Source organism: Nicotiana sylvestris, chromosome 5 (assembly GCF_000393655.2).
Source record: "Nicotiana sylvestris chromosome 5, ASM39365v2, whole genome shotgun sequence".
NCBI lineage: Eukaryota > Viridiplantae > Streptophyta > Magnoliopsida > Solanales > Solanaceae > Nicotiana > Nicotiana sylvestris.
Genome location: NC_091061.1, coordinates 123,250,828 through 123,265,125, shown reverse-complemented (window position 1 = coordinate 123,265,125; position 14,298 = coordinate 123,250,828). Strand labels below are relative to the sequence as shown.

The window sequence follows — 14,298 nt, the reverse complement described above, 5'->3', positions numbered from 1 at the left end:
GATGGGGGAGAATGCGCCTTAAAATGAGTTTCCCCACTTCAAAGTTTCTAGGCCGCACTTTCTTGTTGTATGCACGGGCCATTCTTTGTTGATACAACTGCCAGTGGCAAACTGCGGCCATTCACTTTTCATCGATCAGGGTTAACTATTCCAGACGGGTTTTGACCCACTCACTGTCTTCAATTTCAGCTTCAACAATGATCCGAAGAGAAGGGATTTCAACTTCTGCGGGTATTACGGCTTCAGTGCCATAAACCAAAAGATACGAGGTTGCTCCTACTGACGTGCTCACAGTAGTGCGATATCCCAACAATACAAATGGCAACTTTTCATGCCACTGCCTGGAACTTTGAATCATCTTTCTCAAAATCTTTTTGATGTTCTTGTTTGCTGCTTCGACGACACCATTGGCTTTGGGCCGATAAGAGGTGGAGTTTTGATGTGTTATCTTGAATTGTTCGCATATCTCCCTCATCAAATGACTATTCAAGTTCGCAGCATTATCCGTAATGATAGTCGCATGGATACCAAAACGGCAGATGAGATTGGAATGCACGAAGTCTACCATGACTTTCTTGGTGACAGATTTGAGAGTAATTGCTTCAACCCCCTTTGTGAAGTAGTCGATAGCGACCAATATGAATCTATGCCCATTTGAAGCTTTTAGCTCGATTGGCCCAATAACGTCCATACCCCATGCAACAAATGGCCAAGGTGATGACATGGGATGCAGTTCTGTAGGTGGTGCATGAATCAGATCACCGTGCACCTGACACTGATGACATTTTCGGACAAAACTGAAGCAATCATTTTCCATAGTCATCAATAATAGCCTGCTCGAAGAATCTTCTTTGCGAAAACATACCCGTTCATATGGGGTCCGCACACTTCTGTGTGCACTTCATACATGATTCTTCCGGCCTCTTCGGCATCTACACATCTTAATAAGTTGAGATCCAGAGTCCTTTTGTACAAGACATAATCGCTCAAGAAGAAACCACTTGCGAGCCGTCTAATGGTTCTCTTTTGGTCTCTACTTGCTTGCTCGGGATATTCTTTAGTTTTTAGAAATATCTTGATATCATGATACCATAGCTGAATATTTGGTTCTGCCTCAACTATATTGCAGTAACCGTGCCTTTCCCGGATTTGGATTTCTAACTGGTCAATGTGGGCATGGCTTGGGTATGGCAGCATCGATGCCAAAGTAGCGAGAGCATTGGATAACTCATTGTGAAAACGAGAAATGTACCTGAACTCAACTAACTTGAACCGCCTGCTATGATCTTCCACATGTTGCCTCTATGGAATAAGTTTGACATCTCGAGTTTCCTATTCTCCTTGATCTTGTCGGATAATCAAATCTGAATCTCCTATGATCAACAATTCTTCGACATCTTGGTCGATTACCATGTTCATGCATATAATGTAGGCTCATACTCAGCAGTGTTGTTTGTGCAGAAAAACTAAAGTCGGGCTGTGGCCAGATAATGCTGACCGGTGGGTGAGATTAAGATTTCCCCAATTCCAATGCCCTTTGCGTTTACAGCTCCATCAAAGAACATTTTCCAAGCATTGGTGTCTTCTGATGTTATCTCAACTGAATTTACCTCTTCATCCGGGAAGTAGGTGCTCAAAGGCTGGTATTTGTTGTCAACAGGGTTTTCAGTCAGGTGATCTGCTAAAGCTTGGGCTTTCATTGTCGTGCGAGTGACGTAGACTATGTCTAATTCAATGAGTAGAATCTGCCACTTTGCTAACCTCCCTATGGGCATTGGCTTCTGGGTCTTGGATTTAATGATCACATCATCTATATACACCTCAATTTCTTGGTGCATCATGTCATGAAAAAGGGCAGTCATGGCCCTCATATAGGTTGCCACGACGTTCTTCAGACCAAAAGGCATGACCCTGTAACAATAGGTGCCACAGGGTGTGGTGAAAGCTGTTTTTTCCGCATCCTCTTCATCCATCAACACTTGGTGATATCCTGCATAACAATCCACGAAGGACTGTATCTCATGTTTGGCGCAGTTATCAACAAGGATGTGGATGTTCGGCAAAGGGAAATTATCCTTGGGACATGCTTTGTTCAGATCTCTATAGTCCACACACACTCGATTTTTCCCATCTTTCTTTGGCACTGGAACTACATTGGCTAACCATGTGGTGTATCGAACCACTTGGATCACCCCCGCTTTCAACTGTTTTGTGAACTCTTCTTTAATCTTGTCACTGATATTAGTTTTGAACTTTCTTTGCTTTTGCTGGACATGGGGATAATCGGGGTAGGTTGGCAACTTGTGAACCACCAAATCGACACTTAGTCCTGGCATGTCATCGTATGACCAAGCAAACACATCTTTGAATTCAAACAAAAGTTGGATCAATGCGGCCCAGGTTGTTTCATCTGTGTGAATACTTGTCTTGGTTTCTTTGACTTCTTCAGAACTACCCAAATTAACCGGCTTGGTATCATTTAAGTTCGGCTTAGGTTTATTCTCAAATTGTTCCAATTCTCGATTTATTTCCCTAAAGGCCTCTTCTTCATCATATTCTGGTTCTTGGTTTATTATTTCACAATTAGACAGTGTGTTTGGATCTGGGCATAAAGTCCGCAAGCAAGTCATATTATTTAAAGCCGCATTATTAGAACTTAAAGAAGAAATAAGAAAAAGTAACAAAAATCAGAAAGGATAAAGAGGGATGAACGATGAAATATTGATTTCATTTCTTTGAATTTTGAAGATAACAGGGTTTACATTGGAAATTAAAGACAGGAAAAAAACATCCGAGTTACACCATGAGATAACTCATGATGTAGAAAAGGTAGTAGGGATGGACTGCCGGGAATCCCACTTGTTTGGGAATGGAGTAGCTTTCCAATTTTGCAATTTGGTATTGGACCCCATATACAGCACCTCAGCGGTGCTTGAGCCTTCTCCCGGTTAGACCATGTGGGTTTCATACAGTATCTGCCTCATAGCCCCATAGATTTCTTCAATTTCCTCGGTCGTGAAGGCCTCATCTTCCTCTTCCTCATTGTACTTAGGCCTGACAAATGTTCTATAAATATGCGGAACCGGCTGAGGCAAGACCCAACCATTGTTCTTTCGTTTAGCTGCCCATTTTTCATCAGCTGGGGTGGGTTGGAAACCTACCCCACGTTCTGAGCCCCTTCCCGGGTTTATAACCATGCCTGATCATTTCCTTGGCAACCATAATTGACGCATTTGAGAGAAAGGCTTTGTTGTGGGTGGACCCTTCCGGGCAAATCATTCTTGCTGAAAGAGATTTGATTGACTGCAAAAAACCTTTCGGCCATCCTCTCCAACTGTTCCATAGTGGTTTTAATGGGTACATATTGTCACGGGCCTAGCTATTCACCGACGCTAGCGGCACCAAAATGCCCGTGCGGTGCCTGTAGTCACCCCGCACTACAGGCCAGCCCTTCCTTATCCCAGGTTTTCTAGCACGATCCTGTGCCTGTGGTGGAGCTTGCTCAAAAGGCTCACTCCAACTGTGCCGCCCAAATATGATGTCTAGGCTCATAGCCTTGATTAGCTATGGCGCTTCTCATTTGCTGGATCATCATCCATGCGCACACCCGGGGTCGGCTAGGGACACGTACGTCCTTCGCCTAGCACTGAGCATTGCTCTCGCGTGCACAACCTAATCCTCAAGCTTGACACTCGCCTCGTGCATCCGCACCCGGCTTGTGCTTCGCCCGAGTAGGGAAACCTTTAGTCCTTGGCCTTTGTCATGTGCGTCTTTCGTAGCATGCCCATCCTTATCTTAAGGCATGGCCAAATATAGCCCTCGCGACATACTTCCATCCCACATAGTGCAGTGTCTCCCCACAACTGTACGTCTAGGCCAACGGATCCTTGCTCGCCTAGCTGAACCCAAGCTAAGCTCACAAGTCGACACATGAGGCCCCCAAGAAAGGTGCTTCAAGTATCCAATCGGCATGGAGGTCTTCATCCATCATTTCGATAGCCCGCAGGGCATAACCATCCCTCATGTCAAGCCTCCAGTGCCCGTTTGGTGCCCAACGCTGGCCCTAAGGCGTCGCGCCGTCCATAGAGTTCCCAAACTCGTATGGATACCTTAGACACTCCTTTGAGATGTCCAGGTAGGCCCTTGAGGTTCTCCCCCAAGGTAGCTCACTTGGTGCGGCTTGATGGCAGCACGCACGGGGGAGGCTGGCTGAGCTTCAACACCTATACCCCCCTTATATATGCTTAAAATTAAAAAGCCCAAGATTCAGTAATCGTCCAGTTCTGGTCAGAGAATCAGAATGGCCTTCCTTCGTGCATATATAAGGGCATACTAGGAACAAGGCCTACGGCCGAGATCTCTAGATTCCCACTAAGTTCTCTTGGCACCCTTAGGACATGCAACACAACATATCTTGATGGTTGTTGCCTCATACATAGTCCTTCTGCCGGATGTTCCTTCACAATGCTTTGTCAGCACACGTCGCCTACGCGACTGACATTCGTCCTGGCGCACTGTAGCGCACAGAACTCATGGATGACATGACCCTAAAATTGTAGGGTGTGACATCCTCCCACACTCAACCTGTCATCATCCCCGATGACACAACAATGCCCACGACAACCCGGAGTCTGCCCCCTCAGGGATGCGCACTGGCTCCCTTAATCCTTGTGGGTCGGACTTTCTCAAAGTCCAGCTCAAAATGGAGTCGTGCTCCTTGCACTTCTCCTCCCAAGTATCTTCCAAGCATGCCTTCTGTACTGCACCTCCTATCGGTGTTCGCTTGGAAAGTGCCTCCGCACTTGCACCCTCTGGTGTCTAACTTTGTGGCGACTAACACTAGTCGACCACACCATGACCCTCACGGCCTTCATACGTCCGAAGTTCTTCCCTCAATGGAAAAAGCACCTCAGCGTGCCTAGGCGTAGCTCACGCAGTTCAGCAACTCTCGTAGCCCTTTACTCGCCCTCATTGCCTTGGAAAGTTTAGCTTACTTCAGGACTCACAATTTTGTACCATCGCCTTTGCATAGGCGGATCCTCCCACACTCAATGTGGAGGATACTTCTCAATGTACCTGTCCCCTATTGGTAACCATCTCGCTCTTTGGGATGTACCCTCGGTGAGTATTGTATTCTCAAAGTTATAGCTTCGCCGCATTCAAGAACAAAGCTCTTTGTTTTCCAACTGTCACTTCCTCAGCAAGTACCTAATGCTCCCGGTAGTACCTCTGTACTCGCCCTATAGACAAGAACCCTCTTGGTTCTGCTAGCATGGCTTCCCGGTTCGGTGTTCCACGCACATAGCCCCATCTTAATGGTCCCCGATCACTTGGCGTACCCCTTTCTAGAATGACACCTTCTAACTTGGAATCCCGCTCAATTCTGGAGCTTCGGTATTTCCTTCAATTTCGTCCCCTCACCTTAGTAATTCAGCACAATGCCTCTCCGTCAAATGGTTTGGCTCTTTTTCACAACCTTGGTGGCTGACTCCACCCCATTGTGACACTCATGCACTCCCGCTAAGAATCCTGACATAGGTCCTTCTTTGCGGTTCTCAAGGGACTCTCCTGCCATTCATCGCAACCCTTGAGATGGCTAGGTACATCTCAACGCCCTTAGGCAGTCCATAAGTCTAACCCACAGGAAAGACACTCAACTGATGCGCTTCTCACATCCTTGGCAGGATCTCTTCACGATCATGCCCTTTGTTTATAGTCCATGACTTACCCTCTTGGAAATATGGCTGCACGACCTCGCAAACATGGCCTTTTCTTGACCACCCGACTCATCGGCATATCATCACATCCAACTGGAGCATAGACTTATGAAAGAAACTGGGGTTGTCCATTTCCTTCATCAAACGGCCAACAGCTCCAACTTGTTGCTTAACATGAACAAAACGCCTCAACCTGACGAGCTCCAAATGCTACTGAACCCTCATGGTTCAAACGGTATTCAACCCGCGCAAGGAACACTCTCAGTCCGTTTGACATTCCTTACCATGCCTTGCTTAGCAAAGCTGCTAACCAACTGTTGACAGAGTTTCTGACACACTACCGGATCATCACAATCAAGACAATTGAGCTTCTGCTAACCGTCTGCCCCTTCTTGTGGAATTATCCCAACAGCATCGCACAATGGCTCTCTTTGCAAACCAACTGTGCCTATATAGTATCCCTCTGAAAACAGCACCCACTGCATGGAAGACATCCCTTACGATATCTCAATCAAACTAGGATGCCCCAAAATCATCTCCCAAGACACAAGACGATCGGAAACAACGACTGTGACATGGTCTGATTCTGTAGGTTGAAGTTCATGGCTGCCAATGCACATTCTAGCCATAACTCACGCAACCCATCCCTTCCTTTTGGACCAGTAGTATCGGGTTCTCGATCTCTGGTGGCATATGAACATCAATCTCTGCTTTGATATGATCTCCACACTGACATCCAAAATGCACTCGCCATCTCACTTCTGCTTAGATATCATTTGTCATGGCAGAATATAGCCTAACATTGCTCTGATACCACGTGTCACGGGCCTAGCTATTCACCGATGCTAGCGGCACCAAAATGCCCGTGCGGCGCCTGTAGTCACCCCGTACTACAGGCCAGCCCTTCCCTATCCCAGGTTTTCTAGCACGATCTTGTGCCTATGGTGGAGCTTGCTCAAAAGGCTCACTCCAACTGTGCCGCCCAAATATGATGTCTAGGCTCATAGTCTTGACTAGCTATGGCGCTTCTCATCTGCTGGATCATCATCCATGCGCACACCCGAGGTCGGCTAGGGACACGTACGTCCTTCGCCTAGCACTGAGCATCGCTCTCGCGTGCACATCCCAATCCTCAAGCTTGACACTCGCCTCGTGCATCCGTACCCGGCTTGTGCTTCGCCCGAGTAGGGCAACCTTTAGTCCTTGGCCTTTGTCATGTGCGTCTTTCGTAGCATGCCCATCCTTATCTTAAGGCATGGCCAAATATAGCCCTCGCGACATACTTCCATCCCACATAGTGCAGTGTCGCCCCACAACTGCACATCTAGGCCAACGGACCCTTGCTCGCCTAGCTGAACCCAAGCTAAGCTCACAAGTCGACACATGAGGCCCCTAAGAAAGGTGCTTTAAGTATCCAATCGGCACGGAGGTCTTCATCCATCATTTTGATAGCCCGCAGGGCATAACCATCCCTCATGTCAAGCCTCCAGTGCCCGTTTGGTGCCCAACGCTGGCCCTAAGGCGTCGCGCCGTCCATAGAGTTCCCAAACTCGTATGGATACCTTAGACACTCCTTTGAGATGTCCAGGCAGGCCCTTGAGGTTCTCCCCTAAGGTAGCTCACTTGGTGCGGCTTGATGGCAGCACACACAGGGGAGGCTGGCTGAGATTCAACACCTATACCCCCTTATATATGCTTAAAATTAAAAAGCCCAAGATTCAGTAATCGTCCAGTTCTGGTCAGAGAATCAGAATGGCCTTCCTTCGCGCATTTATAAGGGCATACTAGGAACAAGGCCTACAGCCGAGATCTCTAGATTCCCACTAAGTTCTCTTGGCACCCTTAGGACATGCAACACAACATATCTTGATGGTTGCTGCCTCATACATAGTCCCTCTGCCGGATGTTCCTTCACAATGCTTTGTCAGCACACGTCGCCTATGCGACTGACATTCGTCCTGGCGCACTGTAGCGCGCAGAACTCATGGATGACATGACCCTAAAATTGTAGGGTGTGACAATATGCTTCATTGAGACTTTTGATCAACACTTTTTGATGTTTAGTTGAATTCATTAGCAGAGACAACAAAGAGACTTGAGTAGGAGACTTCCGGAGTTTGTCAATTATCTCGTAGTCCGCCATTTTCATTTTTTGGAAGAACTCTTCTGCTTCTTCAGCACTCACTGGCTTCTTGAGTAGGAAACGCTTCTTCGTGGCATTATTCACTTCCTCTAGATTGAGGTATTTCTCAGCCGGGTTATTTTCCTTAACTTCTCTCAAGATCTCTTTACCCCTGTAAGTTAATACCACCTTGTTGTAATTCCATGGAAAGGCAGTGGGATCTGTCATGGGCCTCTGCGACGTGCGGCCAATAACCACGGGCTCATTCAGCCTTAGTGAAATTACTGGCCCTTGCACCACGTAGGTCCCTTTAGGCACATACATTTTAGACCCCTTGTTTAGCTCAAACCTTCTTAGAGGGCTCAATGACATTTGTTCTTTCTTGTTGCCCCGGGGAACATAGAGAACGACATCTTTTGAGGGTGCTGCCCCAGTTTCGGCTTCCACTTTCTTTTCTGTATTCTGAGGGGTGAGTTTACTCTTCTTCTCCCCCTTGTCTTGTTTTGCGACAACCTTTCGCTTCTTTTCCACATCGGCTATGGCAATGATGGCTTTTAGAGCTGGGTCAAACTCTCTATCTTCACAAATCATTCCAATAACTGGCCCGTTGTTATGAGCCGGTAATGGATTGTTGGTTATATTAGGAACGTCTTCGTCCTTCAGCGCTATCCTCTTTTGTTTTATGAGGTTTTTCACAGCCCTTTTCAGGGTCCAATAGTCATTTGTATCATGCTCTTCCACCCCCGAGTGGTAAGCACATCGAGTACCGGCTCTGTAAGCGGGCGACGCTAGGTTCTGGCTGGTTTGGGGTACAGGCTGCAACAAACCCATCTAGACAAATTTAGGGAAAAGGCTGGAATATGACTCGCCAATGGGTGTGAAGTTTGCCATCTTGGGTGGTTCCCGGGCACATGAATTGTAGGGGAAGTTGTTCTGTGGAGGTCGGGGATTATACTGAGCTTGGGAGGAAATTGATTTCTAGGAAATGGAGCTCGGTTTTAATTGAATTGTTGTTGTGGCCTAACGTAGGGTTGGAAATTCATCACTATGTATGGCTAAGGAACCATAGCATAAGCCACATCCTGATGGAGATAGTAATGTTGTGGGGTTCTTTCAAGAAAATAAGGTCTGGGTGAACAGGGCTTTCTTACACTTGAAGTTGCCATTGCTGTTTCTTCCTTCTTCTTTCGGTTTGCTACACCTCCAGACTCGCCTTGAATTGCTTGGGAGGTAGAACTTATAGCAGGCTGACTCAAGATGCGCCCTATCTTCAACCCATTCACAACCATTTCACCGATTTTTATGGCTTCGGCAAATGGATTCCCCATCACAGACATCATGTTCTGATAATAATCAGCCTCTTGGGCTTGAAGAAAAACACTAACCATCTTTGTTTCGCCCATTGGAGGTTTGACTCTGGCCGCTTGTTCGCACCATTTGATAGCATACTCTCGGAAGCTTTCCGAGGACTTCTTCTTTAAATTTGACAATGAATTCCTGTTAGGGGTAATGTCGATGTTGTATTGAAATTGCCTGACAAAGTCCCAAGCCAGGTCGTCCCAAATATGACACCGAGATATATCCTGATCCATGTACCATTCAAAATCAATGCCGACTAGGTTCTCTACAAAATAAGCCATGAAAAGCTCCTTTTTTCCGCCTGCTCCCCGCAATTGGCTGCAGTACCTTTTAAGGTGGGCTATAGAATCCCCATGACTGTCATACTTTTCAAACTTCGAGGTTTTGAAACCCAAGGGTAAATGTACGTGTGGGAACATACACAGGTCAACATAGGATACACTCTTTTGCTCGCTCAAACCCTGTATATTTTTGAGACTCTACTCCATGCTCCTCATCTTTCTGGTAATCTCCTCTTATTCAGGGTTTGTTGTGGTTTTCTCCCGCCCCGCAGTAAACTCGTACTGGGGCAGCTGAGGGTAAGCAATAGTTGTAAACTGGGTTGGTTCCATTGGGAAATATGGTGCTTGAAAGGTGAAGGAAGACAGATCGAAGCTAGGCCTGGGTAGAGTGGGTTGTGCCGTAGCTGAACAAGGTGGCGCAGTGAATATGTTTGAGGTCGCACCTAACATTAACACCTGGGGGCGAGCCTCATAAGGTGTTCCAGCAAAGTGGGCTGAGATGGTAGGATATCCCAGTGGGGTATTTGGATAACTTATGGGGATGTTGGAAGTCCCACTCGCCCTGGGAAATAGCTCAGGTAATCTAGGTATCGCACTTGGTGGTTCTCGGCCATTGGCCCAGGCGTCCCACATTTCCATCATGCAGAGACACAGAATTCTATTTTCCTCAGCAGTCACTGACTCAGAAGTTGGGATGGCCGAGATCGGGCTATCCTCTGGCATAGGGATTATCGGCAGCTGACTTTCCGAAGACATTTCAACACTTCCTTTCGACCTTGTGAAGTACAGATGTGAAGCCAGATTACCACAAAACCAATCACCTTAATATAAAACCTGTACTTAACAGTAGACAACAAACCAGTCAGTTTGAAGCAATTAACACATAGATAATCGCACGTTGGGGTGTGATGCACCTATACAGTTAAATGTGTTTCTACATGTTTCGCAATAGTTGCATGTTCCATCCCGGCTTTGCTTATTCCCCAATTTTCTTTTCTTTCCACTTTGCCTCTTTGATTCCTCTCCTCTCATTCCTATTTCCTTTTCTTTCCTTGCTTTCTTCTTCTTCTTTTTTCGTTTTTCTCTTGGTTTTCCTTTGGCTCTTTTCTTTCTTTTTGGTTTTTCTTTTGGTTCTTTCCTTCCACATCCCTCTTTTATTTGAGTTATTTACAAATATTATGACCGAATCCGATGAGGATTACCTACGTATCACGACACCGCATAAATTTGATCATTACGTAGTTCAAGGAATGTGTATGAAAAATAAGGATACAATTTCTGGGAATTTTCAATTTTCATTAATAAAAACTCCTAAACTTTTATATTACAAAAGACTCCATCATACTCATTTCTTGAAATTTTAAAAACTACAAACAAACTCAAAAGAAAACTAAAAACTGAAATACAGACTCGATAAATGAAAAATCAAAAGTACATAAGTGCTTCGACTCCTGGGGCTCGTGGGACATCATTCAGTCTTGCCACGGGCCTATGTGCAAGATGCCCTTGAAGTCGCTCCATATCACTCATTATTTGGCAGACAAATGTCATTACTGTAGCAAAGAAAGTGGTTTAAGTCGTGTCCTCACATTCGTGGCATTTCATGACGATGTAGTCGACAATTGCTCTAACCCTCTCTCGGATAATACCCTTTTCTTGGTGCAAACGCCCGATTTGCTGATTCCGAGCTTCCAACACTTGGGTGTCATGATGATTTTGATTCTGCAACTGTTGCTTATCCTCCTCCATCTGGGCCATCAAAGCATAGCAATGTTCCCTTTCGACTTTAAAGTTCCTAGCCTGTTTGGCCACCTCATTTTCAAGGGTAGTTAGCTTTCTCTTCAAGTCTATGATTGTTACCTCATATTTTCTTTTCATTTGCTGCACAAACTCTGCCCACCCTTCTGCATTCTTTGCTAGTTGTGCTCGGACTCTTACTAGACTAGCCTCAGATTTTTCTAAATCATCTTGACACTCGATTACTTTATTTCTGAGACCATTTATAAGCATTTCATCTGCTCGGCTCCTTTCCTGGTTATTGGCAACTATTCTCATTTTCTGAATCTGAGCTTTGAGGGCTTCGTTTTCCTGAGCCAGCTTCTTCTTTTCTCATTCATCTACAGCAGCTTGGACAATATTGTCAAACTTGAGGTTCCTGATTTGTCCCTCTAATTTACTTATTTTGGCTTTATAGCTTCCTTCTTTCATCAACCAGTCCCATTGCTCCCGGGAGTCGTCAGTGAATTGCTAGACGTGAGGTATTTTAGTAGGCCTTTCGGGCTCTCGAGGGATTTGAAACCTTTTACCAAACCAATTTATGTAATTAGGGTCTACCTCACCCTTAGCTAGATCCCGCACCAGAGTCTTAGGTTCTAGAAATCTGTACTCATTCAAAACTTGACGAACTCTTCCTTCTGGAAATACAGCCTTTGGGCCCAATTCAACGACTTGTCGGCTCAGATCTTCATCATGGGGAATAGTTTGAAACTTGCCCAGTTGGTGCAGAACCCGGTGAGGAGCATATGGCTGAATGCTCCGGAGACCCATTAGGAGAAGATAGCACATTTCGGCTGACATGTATATGACTTCAATGACAGGGAGCCATCCGAAAGTCCACTCAATTTTGTCCGAAGTTAAAAAATTCTAGTGCGCAAACCAAGCTTCTGTACCCTCTGGAAATTCAACACCCACCACTTGGTTTTCAAACTCTTCGATGTAATTCAAACCAGTCATGTCGTAGTTCATATACTCGACTCGGTGACAGAGATGTTCTTGTATCCACAATTGTAGGAGTAGGTTACAGCCCTGGAAGAATTTTCTCCCTTCTCGGTAGATGGCCAAAGCTCGGTAAATCTTAGATAAGATCATTGGAACCAGGGTTCCATTAGCTTTCTTGATCATGACATCAACTATTACCACGACCCAATTCTATGTTGCCGCCTTTTCTCGGACAAATAATGACACCCAAGAATGCTACTATAAAGGCCAAGCCCCGTCGTGCCTCCCATTTATCTTTGTTTCCTGCATGGGTCAGACTAGTATTCGGCACTTCAAAACCTTGGGGATTGGCATAGCGCTGGTACAAGAATTGGAAAGTGCAAAACCCTTTGGATAAATTCCCATCCTGAACCTCCCGGCTAATACTCAACATATATAGAAACTTGTGAGGAGACACTGTTCTTGGTGACACCGGGTACCGACTTCTATGGTTTTTACTAAGGCCGGCATAGCCCGCAATTTCCTCCAACGTGGGGGTGAGCTCAAAATCAAAAAAGCGAAACACATTGTGAGTCGGGTCCCAGAAAGCTGTCAAGGCTTCAATCACATCCAATCTTGGTTTGATTTTCAAAAGTCCCACGAGACCACCCAAAACTTTTACCACTGTCCCTCTACTGCCTTTTCCTAAATCGTTCCACCACATGTGGAGTTGTAAGGGGATTTTCTCAAGAGCTGTGAAGGGTTCATTTTCATTTGTGCTCATCCTGCACATTTATTAGGGTGATTTAGTTAAAGGATCATGATTCATTTTGACTCAAGAAAAAATTATCACCATTTTTTCAAAAAATTTCATTTCAAAAATAAAAATCCGGCCCTTCAGCACTTCGGGGAAGAAGATTTTAGGGCTGTGTTTGCTAACCGGCAAAAAAATTTGAAAAAGAGATCATAGGTGGTTGTTCTTGCAAAAACAGCCTTCTGGTGCCCTTTTGGGGACATTCGACTATTTTTGACAAGAATGACATCACCTTACTTATTTATGACAAAACAATAAATTTTTTTGTTCTTTTTGGGCTATTTTTGCAAAAATGAAGTTGGACCCGATGGGGGTTGCCCGTATCCCACATCTGGTAAGAATCAAACTAGCGTAGTTCGGGCAGATTTGACAAAATAAAACAACACTAACTATATTTTTATTTTTATTTTAAAAACAAGATTTTCTTTTTCTCCCTTTTTTCAAAATTTGGGCAGAGTTTTGGTATATTTTTTTTTTGATTTTTTTAAAAAAATCGGGTAATTATCTCTCTTAGCCCTCACATCGATTTTTCTTTTTTCCCAACTTTTCTCAATCATTCATAAGCCGTTCAACATGCAAATCCGAATCAAATAAATACATAAGTAGCAAGTAGAATGCATCAGGATGGTCTTTTCATTTCGGGTACACCTGTCCTAGACAGACCCAACCCTTGTGTTGAGTCTCCAAAGTTAAATGCACGTGATAAAAACAAACGTTCCTACTAGGGATCCAACATGAAGCTTTGTTATACTAGGTTTAAAACCTGGGTGTATTGTTCTAGACCTGGCTTACCCGAGCGGACAGCTCGAGCCGGGGGGAGCAGCGTATCGGGAATACAGAAGCTTCACCGGCTTTGCAATTTGTCCGAACCTCGTTCTAAAATTGGGATAAGACTCTAACAGAAAAGAAGTCAAACAAAGTGCACACTCCCAGATGATTTAAAAGAATCAGGGAGAAGAAGGGTTTCGTAACAGTTTATATACAGTCAAAACAATATCAAAGCGGTGAAAAGCGGCATTTAGCATATTAAGCTCAAACATGTAAAATTAGATAATAAATAAAGCCAAGTATAACAGTTATTCTAAGCTCGTATTCTGAACCCTGAACCAGAGATTCTGGGTTGGTTATCCCCAGCAGAGTCGTCAGAGCTGTCACACCTCCTTTTTACCCACCCGAGGGAGATAAGGGGAGTTTTTTCAATTAAAGTGACATTATTCGAAATGGGATTATTTATTTAATTCTTCAGAGTCGCCACTTGGAAGATTTTAATTGGTGTCCCAAGTCACCGGTTTATTTTAAAATCCCAAA

At 45.0% G+C, this 14,298-nt stretch overlaps 1 protein-coding gene across 1 annotated transcript; it reads right to left on the bottom strand.

The window, feature by feature from the left end:
• Positions 1–6,091: 6,091 nt before the first annotated feature.
• On the bottom strand, positions 6,092–9,227 carry LOC138869254 (uncharacterized). Its single transcript, XM_070146857.1, has 3 exons — positions 8,904–9,227; positions 7,813–8,655; positions 6,092–6,196 (listed from the first exon to the last, which is right to left on the bottom strand). The coding sequence occupies exons 1-3, from the start codon at positions 9,225–9,227 to the stop codon at positions 6,092–6,094; spliced, it is 1,272 nt and encodes a 423-aa protein (XP_070002958.1).
• Positions 9,228–14,298: the final 5,071 nt, after the last annotated feature.